Below are 20,880 nucleotides of genomic sequence, written 5' to 3' on the forward strand. Positions count from 1 at the left end.
GAGGACAGGAACAGTGTGGCAAGGGGACTGTAACCAGACTTCAGTGCAGCTGCTGAGACGAGCAGACAGACAAGGAGCCAGCAATCTGATCAAAGAGGCAGGAAGCCAGGAAACTAGCAGGCAGGCAGGGCATCCCGGCGTCCCCTGGGGAATGATAAGTCCAGAGAGGTCCTCTCCTCCTCCTCCCTGTCGCTAGTCCCTGTGGGAAGCCAACAGGTTACCTAAGCCCAAAGTCACACTGCTGAGGTCAATTTCACCTGCTCTGAAACCCACCTTCTCCCCTGTCCGGGGGTGGGGGTGGGGGTGGGGGTGGGGTATCCTTAAAAAGTCTTCGAGAATTTCTGAGCATCTTTTCTTCCAGAATACCCCCACAATGCCCTTAGCCACCACGTCACAGAGGGCCCACAGAAATCATCTGCCCAATCTCGTTATGTCACAGAGAAAGAAACTGGTGTCCAGAGGGCAAAACAACTTGTCCCAAACCTCAGAGCAACTGGAACACAGCCAGGCCTAAAACCTAAGTTTTCTGACTTACCACCCCCCCACTTTCTACCAGACCACCTCACACAGGGTACCCACGAAGTCAGAAGGCAGATGCGACACTCCAGCCTTACTCTCAAAGCCTCAAACCACCATGTCCTTGAGGGACACGCTCAGAAGCCTGGCCGGGAGCCTGCCCTGCTAAACCTGATGGCCACCTGGACAATACCACTGACTGCCCAGCTCTCACACGGCAGAGCATGAGCCCTCAGACCAGACAGCAGCCTTACCTCTCCTTTTGTGTGATCTTCAGTTTTTTTTCCAACCGTCTGTCTATTTCCTAGAGGAAAAAAATGTATATAAAAAGTGGAAAAAAATCTCTCTTAGATAAAAACTTATGTCTTTATTTTCAGAGCTAAGGATGGTGTCCTCTGACCAGGGACATTACTGTTTCCTTTGAGGTAACGGATGCAGACCTCCCTTTACTAGACTCTGGGGCTCGGGAACGGACTCCCTGAGGGTTCATCTCCCTCCATCCCCATGGCCACGGTGATAGTTCTAGACCTCATCATGCAGCTGGGTTCTTTGTATAGCTTCCAACTAGTCTCCTAGCCTCCAATCTGTCCTTCACAGAGCCACTCAAATCAACTTTGTAAACACAAATCTGGTTGTTTCCCCATTAAAACCCCCTAGACTGCTTGTCAGATCAAGTCCAAGTTCCTAAGCACGCCTCACCCACACCTTCCTTTATCTTCTGTTCCTGTTTTACATCACTGTGAAAGTGAGCTGTTACTAAGCCCCAGAACCCCGCACGCTGATCCACCTTCCCTTTGCCAACTTCCATTTCTCCTGCGACACCCAGCCTGATGTCTGCCTCTCCTTGGTCAAGTCTTCTCCGGTCCCGTGCAGTTAATCACCTGCTTCTCAGACATAAGCTCTCCCTCTTCTACATTCCTTCATAATCACATGTATCACAAATGAATAGCCTTCCCCCCCCACCCCCCACCCCCCCCGTATGGACTTGAACTCTGTGACTAGCACCTAGCCAAAGGCCCAGAACAAAACAGAAGTCTCACATCTGGGACACTGGACAGCAGTGAGCCCTCAGGGCCAGGAACTCTGATGCCTCCACGCCCTCATGCACAAGGGTCTGTACACTGGACAGGGGAGCTGTGCACAGAGCAAGCACCAAACCTTCAGGCCCCTTGGCTGTCCCACTGCTTTTTCTTACAAACATCCCACTCAGCTGTCCTCAGTGAGGACAACACCGTTCAGCTACTGAAGAAGGAAAAAACCGTATGAAACAATTAGGTTCTCTCTCTGAAAAAAAGACTTATAATCAGAGTGGTTCTCAACCAGGGGTGGTTCTCCCCACCACAAGACAATTTAGCAATGTCTGGAGACGCATCCCCCCCGCCCCCAATACTAGAGGGGACGTGCTACTGGCACCCAGTGGGTAGATAGAGTCCAGGATGCCATGCTGCTAAAATGGCACAATGCACAGAACAGCTCCCACAGCAAAAAACTGCCCAGCCCCAAATGTCAGTGGTGCTGAGGTTGAGAATCTTGACTTATAGGGTATACAGGATTTTCAAAGTTGTTGTTAACTTGCAAAACGTTAACTGCCTTAACTGCCAGTGAAGTCTCTGAAATGCACTGAGATCCACCCCAGGGCCCAGTGTGCAGCCAGTTTCCAGGAATGTTCCCCATGTCCTGAAAAGGGCTATATTCTACAGTTGACGGGTACGGTTCAAGCTAGTTAACTATAATGTTCAGAACTTCTAAATTCTTGCTGATTTGCTACATGTATCGACTCCAGAAAAAAAATCAAAGATTATCTTCTAGTAACTTGTCCCATTTGTTATTATGAAATGATCCTTTGCTTTAAAATCTATTATTTAAACTCATAAACATGGAGAACAAACTGAGGGTTACGGGAGGGGGGATGGGCTAAATGGGTAAGGGGCACTAAGGAATCAATCTACTCCTGAAATCATAGTTGCACTATATGCTAACTAATTTGGATGTAAATTTTAAAAAATTAAAAATAAAATTAAAAATAAAAGATAAAATTTTAAAAATCCATTATTTAATATTAATAAAGCCATGCCAAGTTTTCTTTTGGTTAGTATTCCCTGGAACGTTTCCCTATTTTCCTTCTCATCTTTCCACGCTCTTACTTTTGTCTCCTTCTTATAAACACTGTGAAGCTGGACTAACCATACAAAGCCAGATTTCAATCCAGTTTGACACTGACGTTCATTCTGATAGGTGCTGAGCTGTGTTTATATGTTTTTGTTTTTATGACATACCCCAAATGTATTAAGGCAAGCACAACGGACTGCATTCTGAGGATCCCCTCAACTCCCTGGAGGGGCTAGGAAGCCACTAGATGGAAAACTCACTCAAGCTTAGAACCCAGGCTGGCACTCAACAACTCTAATGACTGAATGGAAAAGGGACACGGAAATTGGGAGAACGGCCTGGATGTTTCCTGTGAACTAACAGACACGCAAAGAGAATCCACGCCCACAGCATAGTCTGTGTCAGAATTAATTGTTCCAATTTTTTTTTTTTTTTAATGAATACCAGTGTTATAACCTGAGTAGATACTATGTCTCACATTAGTCTGATGTCTATTACCATTTAAGGACTTTTCAAGGCCTTCTTCAAGTAACTCACAGTTTTAAAACTGCACAGTGTTATCGTTTTGCTCCAATCTGAAAATGACACTCCCTACTCAAGTGTCTCCATCAAAAATGCAAGGTTTAACATCTGTGGGATTTAGAGGCCTTCAAACAAGGTCAGAACCAAATGCCTCCACAGTCCAGGCAGCAGAGCCTTGGCTTACAGGGCCAGAGCAAGACCAAACTCAAGATTTTCATGGGAAAGCTCTACATTTTTAAACTTTATTACATGAACTCTCACTTTCATATTACGATGAGGGCCAAGTAAGGCATATAGGCAAAGGAGCCTAACACAGGAGTCTTTTTTTTTTTTTAACTGTGGTAAAATGAATACACATTACTTTAGTTGAATCTGAGAGGTCCCATCCAGGAGACTCTCAGGAAAACAAACTGCTTCCTTTTTTTCCGTACGGCCTCCGGGAAGACAGAATCTGCCCATGCCCAGCAAATGGAGTCTGGGTAGAGAAAAGCCCTTCAAGAGGGCATTATGTATGGACCATGTATGAGTAAATGGGCCTCTGTCCCCAAATTAGAATGTAACCAGCATCCCTGGCATATAATATAAGCTACTGGCTTTAGAAATAATGACCTATGTCTGGGGCACCTGGTTGGCTCAGTCGGTTGGGCATCCGACTTCGGCTCAGGTTACGATCTCACTATTTGTGAGTTCGAGCCCCGCCTGGGGCTCTGTGCGGACAGCTCGGAGCCTGGAGCCTGCTTCGGAGTCTGTGTCTCCCTCTCTCTCTGCCCTTCCCCTGCTCGTGCTCTGTCTCTGTCTCAAAAATAAATAAAAACATTAAAAAAAATTTAGAAATAATGACCTATGTCAATATAATACTTTCGGATTGTCAAGACCCTTCCCCCAAACACTCATTTTCGGTCACACATCCCTGGTTTGATGGACAAAAGAGCTTTTATCCTGTTCTGTCAGATGAAGGTGATGTGGCTCAGGGAGGTTAAGTTAACATACTCAATGTCACAAAGTAGTAAATCGTAGAGGCAGCCCAACACCTAAGGCCTTTCGGGGCCCTGCCTGATGCTGCTACAACCCCACAAGCGCTTGAATCCCTGGAGATGGTAAAGCCATCGGATGCTGGTCTTCTCTTCCTCATCTCCCCTGAATTCCACACTGCTCTCCGGGACTCCAATAACTAACACTCCCTTCAAGCTCCATCACATCAGGCAGGATGGCTTATCAGAGCTGAGGACGAATTCTTCCATCGGATTAGAGAATGGGATATAAATCCCAACAGCTTCGGTAGAAAGCTGATCCTGACTACGTCCAGATGGCCAGCTGGACACCAGTGTGCCCAGAGCTGGCCCCGCTAAGAGGGAGTGCCCTGCCCGCAAACGGAGAGGGCACTGCAACTCCCTCTGGAGTCTATCCAGGCATCATGAGTCAGTCCATTCTCTTTTTGGACAAGGCCTTGCAAGGGATCTGCTCTCAGTCTCGTGCTCTGAAGAGCTGCACCAAGCCAAAACTTTCCTACCGGGTGTGCTGCAAGGAGAATGCTTGTCTTCTCCAAAGATGCAACAGCCCAGTGGAATTCAAGGGCCCCAGGATGCTGTGTGAGGAAGCATCTGGATGTGGACCCAACAAGAAACCTTATCATCTAAGGGCACCTTCTCTTTTCATGAGGATGAACAGAACTCTGGCCCAAAGTCAAGGCTTCTGTGTTAGAGGCTCAACCTCCACAGGTAGTGAAAGAAACCCATACATAAGCTCATCACTCTATGACTTCTCGGAGCCATGAGGGGTCACCAGGACACAGGCAAGTGTTAGAGCATAAGCATATCAGAGGTAAGGTGCTAAGAAAAGCTTGATTTCCCATGACTTTTCCTGGCTATTTTTTGCCAAGTAGCACTGAGTAGACTCCAGAAGACAATGTGCTGTGTTCTGATGGTGGGGCGGGGGGTGGGTGGGGGGTGGTAAGGGGTCTCCTCTTTGGGTCAAAATCTTAAGCAAAAGGTCTGCTGTCACAGGGGCACCTGGATGGCTCAGTCGGTTAAGTGCCTGACTCTTGATCTCGGCTCATGACCATGAGGTCACGATCTCACGGTTTGTGGGATTGAGCCCTGCGTCGGACTCTGTGCTGGCAGCATGGAACTTGCTTGGGATTCTCTCTCCCTCTCTCAAAATAAATAAATGTAAAAAAAACAAACAAAAAACAAAAATGGTTTGCTATTACTAAACACAGGTATCACTTGCCCTGTGGGGCTACATCTCTACTAAAATGAGGTAAACCCTTCTTGGTCCGAGAGAACAAGCAAAACCAGAAGGAAAGGAGTGGAGGCAGGAGGTCGTGAAGAACCACAGTGGGGAGCAAGGTAGTTGTGGACAGCACTGGTCCTTTGTGGGAGGCAAAGGAGAGGCCACGGCCACAGGTGAATGAATCAGACACAACACCTGCAAATTCGACTCCCCTGAGGGAAAAAGCACAGCCTCAATGGCTGCTGATGCCCTTAACCTTGGAACGCTTACACTTGTGAGCCCCCTCACCCCCAGAAAGCTGGGGAACAGAGGCATGTGAAGGGAAGAGCAGAGAAGGGACACCTCAGCCTAATCTGCTACGCAGCCACCTCTTTCCAAAGGAACAAAGGAGACATGAGGATAGGGATGAATGTGCAAGGGGAGGCGGGTTACAATGACAGATTCCCTGCTGTGGCACTAAGAGGGGAATGAGAAGGGAAAAAAAGGAAGGTGAGAAGGGGAGCGAAGTGGAAGAAAGGCAAAGGAGAGAAATAAACAGGCTACTCTGGGCCTTGGGGCAAATTACAGCAAGTTCAAGTTCATCATCATCACAGCCATACTCTCAGACCTGAATATTCAAGAAACAGACTTTATCAGTTTACCTAGGGGTGATGGATGAAGCCCTAGGGGACTGATTCAAACTAGCCAAACTTGGGGTGCTTGGGTGGCTCAGTGGGTTGAGCGTCTGACTGTTGATTTCTGCTCAGGTCATGATCCCAGGGTCATGAGATCCAGCTCCACAACGGGCTCTGTGCTTAAGATTCTCTCTCTCTCCGGGCACCTGGGTGGCTCAGTCAGCTAAGTATCCGACTTTGGCTCAGGCCATGATCTCATGGTTTTTGGGTCTGAACCCCACATCAGGCTCACTGCTTTCAGTGCAGACCCCGCTTCGGATCCTCTGCACCCCTCTCTGCCCCTCCCCTGCTTGAGCGCACACTCTCCCCAAAATAAATGAAAACAAACTAGCCAAACTCACAATAGACAGCAAACAAACCCAAATCCTCTGCTACACTGTGTCCCGCCCTTTCTGGTGCCTGACCTCCTGCTGTCCACTCCCAGCCTCCCCCCAACTCAGTGCCAAAGACGCTGATTACCCTGCTCCTCCACCGCACCCCCTCCTCTGATAACCAGAATCCTTGCTCACCAGTGCGACGAACACAACTTCTAAGAATTCAAGAAACCTTGTATTAAATGGAGGTTCCTGGCCCTGAGTTAGGAAATAACCTCTTTTTATCACCCAAAGTTACTATTTAAGTGACTTTTCTCAGATGATTTGCTTCTCTTTGTCAGTTTCCATTTCAGAAGATGACATTTTCTGATTTTCTCCTCAGGCTCTCTGTGAACCACTGTGTCCCACAGGCTTGTCTGGTCATGTCCCGCTGTCCCAAATTGGGGAGCACACGTCCACAGACACTGGGGGAAATCTAAGAAGAGACTGAGCCCTGGGTACAGGGTTTCTCTCAGAACTGGAGCCGGACAGATCCTGACGAACATAATGACACCGTTTCAGCAAAACGCAGAGAAGATGCTGGGAAGAAGGCAGGCCTCGTCCCAACATGTGTGGCCCCGAACTCCCAGCACGGACGACAGTGCCAGGCTGGGCCTGGTCTCCGGAAGTCTTGGGCAGGACCTCAGCACCCACTCCCCTGGCTACAGGGCCTTCTGTGTCCGCAGCAAGGCACCTGTGTCTCCCAGATCACGCGTCTGGATGGGATTCTGCCTATTCCTGGGAGAGCCTCAATTTCACTTAGGAGGGAAGCACAAGAATTCACAGTTACAGACAGCAAAATCTGGTTTAACACTATCAGATAAAACGGGGTGTACTTTTGGAGCACACCGCTGGCCATTTCAAGTCCAGGCGTGAGATCCACACACTTTTCCAAACCACCTTCACACCAACTCTGTTAACTCTCTGTCTCAGCCCCTGCCTTGTTTCTCTACGTCAGTGCTGTGGCAGTGGACAGTGCTTCATCTACTGACCCTGGCCAACCCAGGGAGAGAAGCCCCCAGTGTCTTACCTCTCCAGGTTTGATTCTACAGCGATGTTTCATTCAGGAACATAGTCAGGTTCAAAACACTAACTCAACTCCTGGGCAAACATGATTGATTAAGTCAAAAAAAAAAAAAAAAAAGCTTTTTGCTGGTTGGCTCAGCCAGTGGGGCATGCGACTCTTATCCTGGGGTTGTAGGTTTGAGCCTCAAGTTGGGTGCAGAGATTACTCAAAAGTAAAATCTTGAGAAAAAAAAGTAAAATCTTGAAAAAGGCAGAGTTCAGAAGTTGAGAGACAAGACATCCGGGCCATGACTTCATCAGTTGCCCTTTTTTAATACAGACAGGTTAGTCTGTTTGAAGGAACACAGAACACTCCTCCCTTCTGTGCTACCCCCACAGCAAGGAAAACATTCCACGTTAAATGGGTCACTGTGGGGGCACAGGATAGTTTTAAAATGCCCTCCCTAAGGAAGTCTACACTTTGTTAATGTATCTCAAAAGCCATTGTCCTTTTGCTTCACTGTGACAGAAAAAAGAAAAAGAAAAGCAAAAGGAAAAGAAAAAAGTTGGAGGCAAGCATTTTGTGGCAAATTGACTGTAAGGTAGGAGACGTGCCAGATGCTGGATGCCCAGAGATAAGGCAACCTCTGCTGAAGAGGAGAGCCCAGCCAGGAGGGAGAAGACTGGTAGGGAACCACAGTCGCTGTGGTAGCTGTACAGACAGCATTGTGGAAAGAGAAATGGGGAGGTGGTGAACCTGTTAGGAGTCAGAGAAAATGGCAGAGACCTAAAGAACAGACTTTCAAGAAAAAGAGAGAGGCATAGAAACACTGGGGAGAAAGAGGATGAAAACATGAATAGAGGGAAAGGAAAATGGGGAAAAAAAGGGACCCCAAATAAGAGATAACTTCAACTGAAATCCACTGGATATTACTTGAGCTGCATTCAGCAAAGGTCTTTATTAGCTGGTATCCATGCAACTTTTGAAAAGCTGCTGCAGAAAGCCAGCTACACTTTCCAGGACCAGCCAGGTACAGATTTGAAGAAACCAGGGGCTCCAGAAAACCATGAAGGGCTTGGAGGGGTGGGGAGGATATGCTGTAGAGACAAGACAATTCTCACTTGCTTGGAAGGGAAGCCACTTCCCACTTTCCTTCCCAAGTTCCCAAGGCTTTCAGGAGCTCTCTGCACCTGCCCAGGAAGAGGAAATACTTTGGGCACATTTTCCAGCCACGCCGCCCAGTCCAGTGGCCACTGCCACACGTGGCTGGTGAGCACTTCACACGTGGTCAGTCCCAACTGAGATGTGCTGTAAATGCCGAATGCACAGCAGACTTCCCAGACTTATGACAACACAAAAAAAAAAAAAAAAAAAAAAAAAAAAAAGGTGTAAAACAGCTCATTAACATATTTTCAATATTGGTTATGTGCTGACCGTGATACTATTTGGGGTATGCTGCATTCCATTTAAGATATTCAGGGGCGCCTGGGTGGCTCAGTTGGTTGAGCGTCCGACTTCAGGTCGTGAACTTGCAGTTTCTGGGTTCGAGCACCAGGTCAGGCTCTGTTTTCCCCTCTCTCTCTGCCCCTCCCCTGCTCGTGCTCGGTCTCTCTCTCTCTCAGAAATGAAGTAAACATTAAAAATTTTTTAATTTAAATATTCAAATTACTGAATTTGAGCCAGAGTGCCTGGCTGACTTAGTTGGTAGAGCATGCGAGTCTTGATCTCAGGGTTGTGAGTTCAAGACCTATGCTGGGTGTATAGAGATTACTTAAATAAATAAAACTTAAAAAAATATTAAAATCCATTCCACCTGTTTCCTTATACTTTTTAAATGTGGCTTTGGGGAAGTTTTAAATCACACGTGTGGCTAACATGGGACTTCGCTTAGACAACACTGCTTGAGATACAGTCTTAGAATAAGATGTATCTGTTATACATTTAATATTTCAGCAACTAGCTGGGGCGCCTGGGTGGCTCAGTCCATTGAGCGTCTGACTTCGGCTCAGGTCAGGATCTCTCAGTTTGTGAGTTCGAGTCCCGCGTCGGGCTCTGTGCTGACAGCTCAGAGCCTGGAGCCTGCTTCGGATTATGTGTCTCCCTCTCTCTGCCCCTTCCCCGCTCATGTTCTGTCTCTCTGTCTCTCAAAAATGAATAAACGTTAAAAAAAAAAAAAATTCAGCAACTAGCAACTGAGCACCTTAGGGACCCAAGAGGCAAGGGGCATGCCGTTTACTGATGTAAACACCACATATCCTACTGTGGCGGGTCCTCTCATTTTGGTGTGCCAGCAACCAGCACTCGACCAGTGCCCAACGTTCAGCCCAGGCCCTGCTCTAAGTGACACTCACAACTTCATCAATCTTGCTCTCTACACCACCCCCCCCATCCTGCTGAAACTTGCCGGAGTCACCAATGACCTCAACGGTCACTTCCACACCTTCACTTCACTCAGCCTCTCAGCAGCGTCCAACACTGCTCGCTGCTCCCTCCTCAAAGTACTGTCCATCCCAGCCTGCCGGTCCCCTCCCAGCTCCCTGGTAGCTCCTCTCATGCCCACAGTTAACGTCCCCTGGTCTGCACCTCCCCTCCTCCGTGACTCCGCTGGCTGATTTGGCAACGGCACCTGGTTCCACGGCCTTCCACACATCAGTGGGTGTACGGCTGCCGACTCACCACCCCCACTCTGATTTCACAAGGGACCTAAACTCCCCAGGCCCCAAACCAAACTCTTGACTTCATTCACTCCCCCAAGCCTGCTCCTCCCACACTCCCTGTCCTCACCCCGCTTCAGAAACCCCAGTCTTCTGGCAGCTCTGATGTCTCTTTCATCCCCCCACGTTGGTTCTACTTGCAAAACAGATCCCGAATTTTCCCAACGCTTCTGCTACTGTGACCTCCCTGGTCCAAATTACCACAGCCCTTGAAAGGACAGCTGAAATGGCATCTTCAGTCTGTGTTCCCACTCTTGCCCTTACGGTTTATTTTACACGTAACAACCAGAATGAATAATCCTTTTGAAAACCAAGTCAGCCTCTGCTCAAAACCCTCACATGGCTTCCTGTTTCAAGGTAATACCCACCAGAGCCTACTAGCCTCTACGGGATCCGGCTCCCTGCTACCTCTGGGCCACGCTGTTCCTCAAATAAAACAAGCATCCTCCAGCCTCAGGACCTTTGCACTTGCCGTTCCCTCTACCTGGAATGCATTTCCACCAGCTTCTTCTGCACACTTGCTTTCTCACTCCCTTCAGGTCTCTCTGCCTATCTTTACTGAGGCCTCCTCTGACCTTCCTCCCCCTGCACTCCCCACACACAATGGCACCTCTGCCAGTCACTTTCTACATTCTTTATCTCTCTTATTTTTCTTCATTGGGTGTGTATATAAAACATTATTGTTTATTGTCCATTTTTCTCCACTAGAAAGCAAGTTTTAGGAGAAGAAAGTTCTTTCACTACAGTTGTCCATAGCTCCTAAAACAGTACCCAACACATGAATTATGAACCATCCTGTGAAACAGGGATTTTAGAGATATAGCCCCATTTTGGGGTGCCTGGGTGGCTCAGTAGTCAGTTAAGCGTCTGGGTTCAGCTCAGGTCATGATCTTGCGGTGAGTTCGAGCCCCGCATCAGGCTCTGCGGTCTCAGCTTGGAGCCTGCTTTGGATCCTCTGTCCCCCTCTCTCTTCCCCTCCCTTGCTTGCACCCCCTCTTTCAAAAGTAAACATTAAAAGAGGGGCGCCTGGGTGGTTCAGTCGGTTAAGTGTCCGACTTCAGGTCATGATCTCATGGTGAGTTCGAGCCCCACGTCAGGCTCTGTGCTGACAGCTCAGAGACTGGAGCCTGCTTCAGATCCTGTGTCTCCCTCTCTCTCTGCCCCTCCCCCACTTGTTCTCTGTCTCAAAAATAAGTAAAATGTTAAAAAAAATTTGTTTAAAAACATTAAAAGAGAGAGAAAGATAGCCCCATTTTACAAATGATTTACAAACCAATTCTGAGAGGTTACGTACTTTGACCATGGTTCCACAACAGTACAGAGGGGAGCCAGAATCTGAACTGGGTCTATCTGGGTCTGAACACAGCAACACTACCTGTGTTCCCAGTAAGAGCTGAGGCTGTCACACGCATTTGTCAGCAGTAGTGGTGGTGGCAGCACACTCCAAGCACCTGCTGCAGGTGTGTGTAAGGAAGTCTCTGGCCCTCCCTTCACCACCTCACCCTCACCATAATCCATGGGACATACAACAGCCATGCTGCATGCTCAGGGTTAAATGACTTGCCTAAGGCCACTCGACTTGTAAGTGACAAAACTGAATCCTAAACCTCAAGAGGAGGAAGCAAAAACGTTCAGGAGTGGCTAGCGGGTGGCCACAGGAACTACGAAGGTAGGATAAAGGCAGACAGGGAATATCACCCTGCCTAATCTGCACCCCAGGCCAGGCCAGTGCAAGCTGAGGGCTTCTAAGGAAGGGCTACAGCAGTGGCAGACCACAACCAAGTCCAGACCTTAAGTCTGCCAAGAAGTCCCCTAAAAGAAACAATTCTTCAGTACAGAACGAGTCTGGTGATATAGACGTATCCCAGGATGGAGGGCCTCAGAAGCTGAGAACTGCAATCTTGAGACACTGTTTCCTTCTGCTTCCAGTGCCTCTTCAAAGAGTCTCCATGGGGGAGGGAATCCATACAACCCTTTAGCTTAAAAGCGCAGAACGGGCAGGAGGGAGAGTAGGGCGGCGAGCCCTGTCCCTGGAATAAAATAATGGGTAGAATCTAACGGGGCTCCCCTTTCTCTACGCTCGTTATTGCCTTTCCCTACGCTCGTTATTGCCTTTCCCTTACAATTCAAAGAAAACTGTTTATTAGTTCTCAGGGGGAGCAAGAAAGAGACCTCTCAGCCAGTCTTAGGAACCTGCCACTCTAACCAGGCAGAGACTCTACTGGAGTGGCTGGGGAATGCCCTCATGCTCACGACCACCGTACTCGCTACTCCAACATCCGCCTGTGTGCTCCATTTAACCCTCACTGCCAGGCAAGGAGGATTTTATTAGCCCCAGGTGACAAAAGAGGAAAAGAAGTTGAGAGAAAGGTAGGCAGTGATCTGCCCAAAACCAGACCTGGCACCTCAAGAGTCAGCCTAGCCTTCGGACTTCTGTTACTGCCATGGATGGAGGAAATGGGTCACTAACTGGCAGAAGTGACCTGCTCTTTCCTCCTTTTATAAAGACAGCAAGGCTCCTCTCCCAGGAGGAAATACAATGCATTTGGACACTGGGGGATGGAACAAAGTCATTCTTACCTCCTCCCTACACCACCAGGAAGTTTCATCCAAAGGCCCAAGGGCCCTGTCATCAAAGGCTACTTAGAATCATGGCACTAAGCAGGGGCAGCAAACACAATGCCTCCAGGTCAAGCCAATAAAGTAAGCAGGAAGGATCACAACAGGTCGCACAATACATAAAGTGGGGACTACAGAGGACAGGAGAACCACCAAGGCCCAGGGAAAAGCATTCAAATTCAATATGTAAACAAAGCGTGCACCCCCCGAAAGTACATAGGCTGAATACCCAAGAGCCGCCAGTCTGCAACTACAGATACAGGGATCCTTAAGATAGCAAGCAGAGTGGTTAAATCTTTCAAGAGATGTGAGCAAAAGATATTTATATTATGTCTTTTCACTTGGCCAGATGTTATTTCCCAATTATGATCAAGATTTCAACGAGCATGTCATTTGCAGTCACTGTTTTTAGTGTTACATCGACAGCAGGGGTGCCTTCCTGGCTCAGTCAGTGGAGCATGTGCCTCTTAATCTTGGGGTCAGGAGTTTGAGACCCACATTGGGTGTGGAGGCTACTTAGAATTTTAGGGGCACCTGGGTGGCTCAGTCGGCTGAGTGTCTGACTTCAGCTCAGGTCATGATGTCGTGGCTTGTGGGTTCAAGCCCCGCATTGGGCTCGATGCTGTCGACACACAGCCTGCTTTGGATCCCCTGTCCCACCCCTTCTTTCTGCCCCTTGCCCGCTTGCACTCTCTCAAAAATAAATAAATCTTTAAAAATAAAATTAAAGTTAAAAAAGTTTTGTTTTGTTTTAAATTTAAAACAACTGACAGCAACTGTGTCCTTTTGGCTCTTGGGAACCAAATTCAAGTTTCTCAGAGACAAGAAATTTATCAACTCATCATCAGACTACAGAGGCAGAAGGCCAATCCCAGGTGAAACAAATAACAATACTTCAAAGGAACTAGCAACTAAACATCCTAAAGCAGTTAACTGGTTAATTACCTGCTGAAAAGCAAAGGTAAACAAACAGTCCAAAAAGGTCCCTAAGAGTGTGGGCTCAGGATGCCAGTAGCTGAGCTGAGACCGACCAAGTGATTTCCTCTCCAGGACACTAGGAATAAAAACACCTACGCATCACCAGGTCACGGAGACTGACTGGGATAATGAATGTGAAAATGCGCTCCGCAAAGCCTGTAGTGAGCCCTTAAGACGCTATCTAAGAAGTCCTTCCAAAAGAGGCCAGCAGGATTTGGGAGTCTGTGTGGGCTTACGGGCGGAGCCCACTCACCAGTGAGATGTGCAACTGGGTGGCAAAAACAGCACTGAGAGCTGGAGGGTCACAAATGCTCGTATTGGGCCAAGAATATGCCAAATGCCAGAGCATAAGGGCTGGGAATTTGGCTCTCAAGGTCCAGGAAGAGTGAGGACAACCTTGACCTCTCCAGACTCGAGTTCGAACAGTCTAAGGATCACAACCCTGAAGAATGCAATTTCAACCGTACATATTATTCCTTTTAGGAAGGAATGACTGTAATTTCCTGTGTTCATTTTATAAGGGAAAGAGTTTTGGGTGCAGGGAGGGGATGACTTACTGGGAGGGACATCTTGAAATGTCTTAACCTCAGGGATAAGATTTTTTATCTACATAAAGACTGAGGTCAGGATTTGTTGCTAATTTCTGCGGTGGTGGGTTTTCACCTCTATCTTCCCATCAAACATCCTGCATGGAGCTGAACGTTACAGAGAAGGATGCTTGGTAGAGGCTACCAGTTAAAAACCCTTCAGCAAGAGAAATCTCTACGGTTACTACTTCACACACACACACACACACACACACACACACACACACACACACACATTTCATTCTGTATTTTGGCCGCAAATGTAAGTAGCTAAACTCAGTCTTCCCCTAGGAAACCAAGTCAGTAACTGTCCTGACAGAAAATAATTTCTATTCCTGTGGGGCAAGCGTGCAGGAAAGAACACCCCACTCCTTGGTGAAGGCTTCTACCTGATACAGCCAGAAATGGACATTACCTGTGGGGAAGCCACTGCAGTATAAAGGTGGAAACTGGAAAGAAAGATGTAGCCCCAAGAATACATCTGAGTCATCAGATCTAGACAACAGCGCCTTTTCTCTTGCAGGGATTTACCAAAAGCTTTACAGAGATACACTAAGTTCTCTCCTGTTGTAGAAGTTAAAGCAAGTAGGTCTGTGACTGCATCTCCAGCCCACAGCAACCATGGCAGCTGTCTCAAACACCTAGAGCATGCTGGGAACAGGCCCCCCAAGCAGCCTCAATGAAAGGAGCAGAGGGGTTACTCGTGAAAAGTGCATGACGGTTTCTTTGAAACCATAACGAAACAGACCTGTTTCCAGAATCACAAGGACAGACTGCTCAGCATGATCATGTCTCAACCGGCCAAATGCTTTATAGAAGGCTGCTCTGAGCAAATCACAATCCTTAAGACCCAATCTTCCCAGAAAGAACTGGAACAGCTTAGAAATGGCTCCTTCAGGGGCGCCTGGGTGGCTCAGTCAGTTGGGCGGCCGACTTCGGCTCAGGTCATGATCTTGCGGTCCATGAGTTTGAGCCCCGCGTCAGGCTCTGTGCTGACCGCTCAGAGCCGGTAGCCTGTTTCGGATTCTGCGTCTCCCTCTCTCTCTGACCCTCCCCCGTTCATGCTCTGTCTGTCTCTGTCTCAAAAATAAATAAACGTTAAAAAAAAAAAAATTAAAAAAAAAAAAAAGAAATGGCTCCTTCACAGGCATGGGACACCTGGATTTGTACTTTCCAATACCACAAATCTTAAATGCCTTCTTTACTATAAGGACAAAGAAATCAGCACCAGGTAGCCCCGAAATAACTGTTATCTGCCCACTACCCACAGCTATGGTAAATATTCCATAATGACAGCAGTTACAGGAAGTGCTAAGGACCCCAAAGTAAGGTGCAAGCCATATGCTCCAGGAGGGAGGATGGCCTCTTCTCTAAAGAATAAGAAGTAAATCAGGCAGCTCTTTCTGCCCATGGGTCCTGTCCCCATGCTTTAATAAAATCACCTTTTTGCATGCACATGCACACGCGCGCACGCCCACACACACACACACACACACACACACACACACACACGAAGTAAATCAAAGTTCTTATCTCTTCAATTAAAATCTATGCCAGGGATGCCTGGATGGCTCGGTTGGTTAAACATCCGACTGTTGACTTGGGCTCAAGTCATGATCTTCTGGTTCGTGGGAACAAGCCCCATGTTAGGCTCTGTGCTGACTGCATGGGGCCTGATTGGGATTCTCTCTCCCCCTCTGTCTTTACCCCTCCCCCATGCGAGCGCTCACACGCACGCTCTGTCTCAAAATAAGTAAATAAACAAATATGCCACTACTCTGCTTTAAAAAAAAAAATTAAGCCTTCAAAGCTCTCTTGTGCTGTAAGGACAAAGTCCAAGCTCCCCAGAACCAAATACAACGAGGCCCTTCCCCATCTGGCCCCTGCATACCTCTCTGGCCTCGTCTCTTTCCATTCAGCCCTGCCAAACCCTTACCCCACAGCCAGAAGGAAGTATTTGTAGCTCTCCCAATGCGGCACATTCTTCTCTTGCTGCCTATACACATCCACATTGGTCCTACGCTCTACCCACCCCTCCCAGACTTTCTACGGCTTAATTCAAGTAGTCTGAAACACCACCTTCTTTCTACAAGACTGTCTCTGATCCCAGCTATCGTACCCCATCTATGCCTCTTCTAAAGAAAAGCGCTGCTTTACCCATCTGACTCCTCCACTGGCCTGTGCCCAGTGCCTGATACACAGTAGGTATTTGGAGTTTACTGACACTTTCTTATAGACTTATATGGCATCCAGCATTGCTGATGGGGTAATGTTTAGAGGTTCAGTGAGGGTAGAAAGTAAACATAAATTTGAATTCTTAGTCCAGAAGAGGGACTAGTCGTCCTTTAACTTAAGATACATTTTCTTCCAATTAGTTACATGACTTGCCTTTGGCAAAGGACAAAAGGCAACTTTGAGATGCAAAGAAATCAGAGAGGCTGCCAAAGCATTACAGCTACCAGTCCAATTCCATTTATGTACCATCTGCCTTCCCCTAGGATCAGGTTAGCCCATTACCAACAAGATGGACAAGGTTATGCCTTTTTTTGTTTGTTTTTTTTCCCCTAAACATGTGAATATATAAAGCTTCAAACTGTCAGAAACTGAGCAAACTGTTGATCTGATTTTTTTTTTTTTGGCGCACAAAAAAAAATTTTCCAATTACAAAATGCTCTATTTGTCCCTTGAGATGTGCTTAAAACAAAGGACAGAATTTAGAGTTTGAATCAAAATTAACTCAATTTACATTTTCATTTCTCCCAAAGGCAGTATATTTTTAAAGAAGCATTTCCTTAGTGGGATGTAAGTTATATTCCTTGAATTGTCCTTTGATTGGCAATGTGACTCTTTGGGAGGAAACAGGAAAGGAATAGTTCTATATCAAGTCAGTGTTCACCACATTAACTAAAAGCAAAAGGCAGCCAATTTACAGAAAATTTGGAGTATTTCTCAATTTGGAGTCTTCCCCAGAATGACACAATAGGACTCAATATTGAGTATTTTGAAAATATGCAAGAAAAAAACGATCTCAGATGTACTGACACGTAAGAAATTCCAGGGGCACCTAGGTGGTTCAGTCGGTTAAGCATCTGACTCTTGATTTCGGCTCAGGTCATGACCTCACGATGAGATTGAGCCCTGCAGTGGGCTCTGTGACGATAGCAGGAGCCTGCCTGGGATTCTCTCTCTCTCTCTGCCTGTCCTCCACCCCCAACACAGGCAGGTGCGGTCTCTCTCAAAATAAATAAACATTAAAAAACAAAACAAAACCTCCAGTATGACATCAACATTTTTTTGTGGTGCCGAGGGCAGGGATCACCCAAAAGCCTCTATTTTGAAGGATCAGAACTACCTCCAGATAATATAAAGATTGCGTGTTCACTTAAAAAAACTGTCAACCCCCATTTACTAGCCTCCTCACCATCCAGATTGTTTTTTTGGAAGGGTGAGTGCGTAACACTCATTACCAAGTTTCAGTTGTTAGAAAGGATCACTTGAATGTTAGAAAGGATAACTTTTACATATGCAACTGGCTACATGTGAAAGACATGTACAATCAGTTGGTTTCCCAGTGACGTGGACACAGCACATCATCCCATCTCTGGCACCCTTCCTTCAAAGGTGCACATTTACAAAACCGTTTGTGAAATTCAAAGAGGGAATCAAATTCAAGAAAGCCTTCAAATATAAGCCGAAAGCAAACATATGAAAAAATAAAGGTAATGTCCAACTCCCAAGTCTTCCACAGGTCCCAGGAAGGGAGACAGCAAAATGCTACAGAATGAACTCTGCCTTGGGAGTCAGATAGGCTTTGGTGTCAAAACCCAGCTCCCTACTTACTATCCGTGCGACCTTGAGCAAGACAGGTTATTCTCTCAACTTCAGTTTCCTTGGTTATAAAAGGGCAATAACTACAGATTATTTCAGTGGTTCAGTTACATAAAAGATATAGAAGGAACCTGCATTTTGCTCCTATGTCAACAAGGCAAGGTTTGGGTTCCATCTCTGTACCGGGCACTTCTAAAGGGTTTTACTAACATATAGTCAAAAGAGTAGTGGACAAACATCAGAAAGATCTAAGTTAAATCCTACATCCCTGGGGTTCATTCAGCTGTAAAATGTGGGACTGAGCTAGCTGATCCTTATCTGTTCTGAAAAACACAAGTAATCCACAGATTTCTGAATCCTGCATTGATTTTTGTTTTTATTTTCTTAACATGAAAAACTCACGTCTCTTGTAAACAGGTCAGAAAAAACAAAAGAAATGTCAAGATGCTCAAGACACTTATCATTTGAGCCACATTCAAATTACAGGCCAGGCTTTTTTTTTTTTTTTTTTTTTTTTTGCAGGAGGGTGTACATGAAGGATGTCTGAATGCTGCACTCATATTAGTGGTAGGTAATAAATGCCTGTACCCGGAAATTTTGCATTCTATAGGACAAAGTCACTGCTACACACACTGTCCAGCACATAGAGACACTCAAAAAATGTTTGCTGAATAAACACCCAGACGACACCTGTTGCTCTCTATAAAATCTTTCAATCGCTCTCCTTACTCGTCAAAATCCAAGAAAGATGGTCAGCACATAAGAACTGTATCAAATACCTTCTGAACGAACTAATCCTTCAAGTTCTTAATTGTGCTAAGCGGAAAAACATAAACACCATGAAAGAAATGCTGAACCACGGGAAAAGACTACGAGCGAAGCCAAGTTTCAACATTCCCGCAGAGATACCCTCTGCAGCCGGGTCAATTTCTCCGCCTCTTCCAGCTCTGATGAGCACCCTCAAAGGCGCTTGGGGGAAAATAAATAAATAAATAAATAAAAACAAAACTCCTGTTCTACCCTAGTACACTCAGCTCTCCGCGCCCCACTCCCAACACATAAACCTTGAAGGTGGAGGTCACTTGAGCCAACACTGAACAGACACGAACGCCGGGAGGCCAAAAGGCTATCTCCGCATCTTCCCAAGGGTCACCACTGAACCACAAACTCTGAAAAGACCCAAATTAATCACAAACCTAAGAGGATTGGCTCCGGCTGTTTCAGCTTGGGATAAACTATTTCCCTACAGCTTCTAGAGTCAAACAAAAACTCCAAAAGCAAAGTCGAAGGGTCCATTTCCCCCCTCCTCTCCCAGGAATGCGGCTACTTTACAAATCGCACCCCTCCCCCCTCCCCCCCCCCCCCCCGAACCCGGGCAAGTACTCTCCAAGACCTTCGCCCCGGGCCCAGATCGCTGGGTGGGTCCCCGGGGAGAGGGGCTGCCCACCGGGCTTTCGGTTGTTCTGGCGGGGTCCCCGGGAGACCCGCCTGCAACGGGCTCTCAGAGTAAAACTGAAAGAGAAAAAAAAAAAACCCAGACTCGCCCACCGTGGCGGAAGGCGCAAAGCAATGGGGGATTTTAGCACAGAGTGGAGGGGACCAGAGACGACTCAATTTCCCCGCCTGCCCTCCGCTGCTCTTCTCCGGAGCCCGGCACGCCGTCCCGGTCAGCGCAGCCCCCCCCCCCCCCCCCCGGTGTGTCGCTCCTCATCAGAGCACATGAACTTTAAAATGGTGACTCGGAAGGGGGGGGGTGGGCGGCGACAGGAGAGGAAGGGCCAGAGAGTCCCGGGAAGAGCTAGCGGGCGCGGGGGCCACGCAAAGAGGCCCTGGATGGCGGGTGGGGCGCCCCGGGTGACGCACACGTCGGGGGGGATGTAGGGAAGCGCACCCGGCGAAGGTGGAGGGAGAAATGGAACGCGGCCCCTTTAAGAGGCCTTCACGGCGCTCAAGGACCGGGGGCCTCTCCTCCACGCCCGGCCCGGCGTGTGGGGCCCTTCCTTGGGGAGAACCATCCCCAGGCCCGCTCCCCGGAGGCTTCCCTCACGCCAGGTCCCGCCCGGCCCTGCCCCGCGGCGGCGGCTCCTCCTTACCCCGCTGTCTGCCGCCTCCTCCCAGCTCTCAGCGACCTCCTCATCTTCCATCTTACTCGCCGCTCTCCCTCCTCCCCCACCCCCTCCCCGCGCCTGCGCCCTGAAGCGCGCCTCCGTCGCGGGCGCCGGCACGCAAGGCTTTACTCAATGGACCCCGCCCCTTGCCAAGCCCGGAAGAAGCGCCTGGCCAGCGCCCATGAGCATCGAGAAAGCCATCTTGGAAAAGGGCAGAGGAACCAGAAGATTGCCATTTTTCTTAAGGGCAACGTGTTAGCTCTTGTACTCAATGAGAGAGTCCACGTGAAGTCATCGTCCTGAGTAGGGAAAGTGTGTTCTTTGGAACCATCTTTTCTAAGGGCAGGCAATTACTGAGAACTTTTTTTTTTTTTTTTTAAAGTGACTGGTAATCTTCATGAACTGCAGATGACGTATTTTTTTTAAAGTTCTTAAAATATTTTTATGCCTCAATAGAGGATGAAAAACATCTGATGCATAACACATTTTGTTATTTCTATGTGATAAGGTGAAAATCGTTACAGTTTTTCCTTCACATAAAGCATATTCCAAGCAACTGTTAACTAAAACGGTAGTTTTAGTTGATAATACTGCACCTGAGCTGGCCAACCAGAACCACAAAAGTTCTCCTGAG

General features: G+C 47.6%; 1 protein-coding gene across 4 annotated transcripts in view; it reads right to left on the minus strand.

The window, feature by feature from the left end:
- SZRD1 (SUZ RNA binding domain containing 1) overlaps positions 1 to 20,320 on the minus strand; it is a 26,596-nt gene extending 6,276 nt beyond the window's left edge. For 2 of the 4 annotated variants that reach the window (XM_049618009.1, XM_049618008.1), the window contains exons 1-2: positions 20,232 to 20,320; positions 771 to 820 (exon numbers count right to left, since the gene is read on the minus strand). In XM_049618009.1, the coding sequence (XP_049473966.1) occupies positions 771 to 820; positions 20,232 to 20,282 (101 nt within the window). In that variant the 5' untranslated portion in view covers positions 20,283 to 20,320. The remainder of the gene's footprint in view (positions 1 to 770; positions 821 to 20,231) is intronic. The other 2 variants (XM_049618011.1, XM_049618010.1) reach the window with 1 other exon arrangement.
- Between the last annotated feature and the right edge of the window lie 560 nt (positions 20,321 to 20,880).

This window comes from Panthera uncia (assembly GCF_023721935.1).
Source record: "Panthera uncia isolate 11264 chromosome C1 unlocalized genomic scaffold, Puncia_PCG_1.0 HiC_scaffold_4, whole genome shotgun sequence".
NCBI lineage: Eukaryota > Metazoa > Chordata > Mammalia > Carnivora > Felidae > Panthera > Panthera uncia.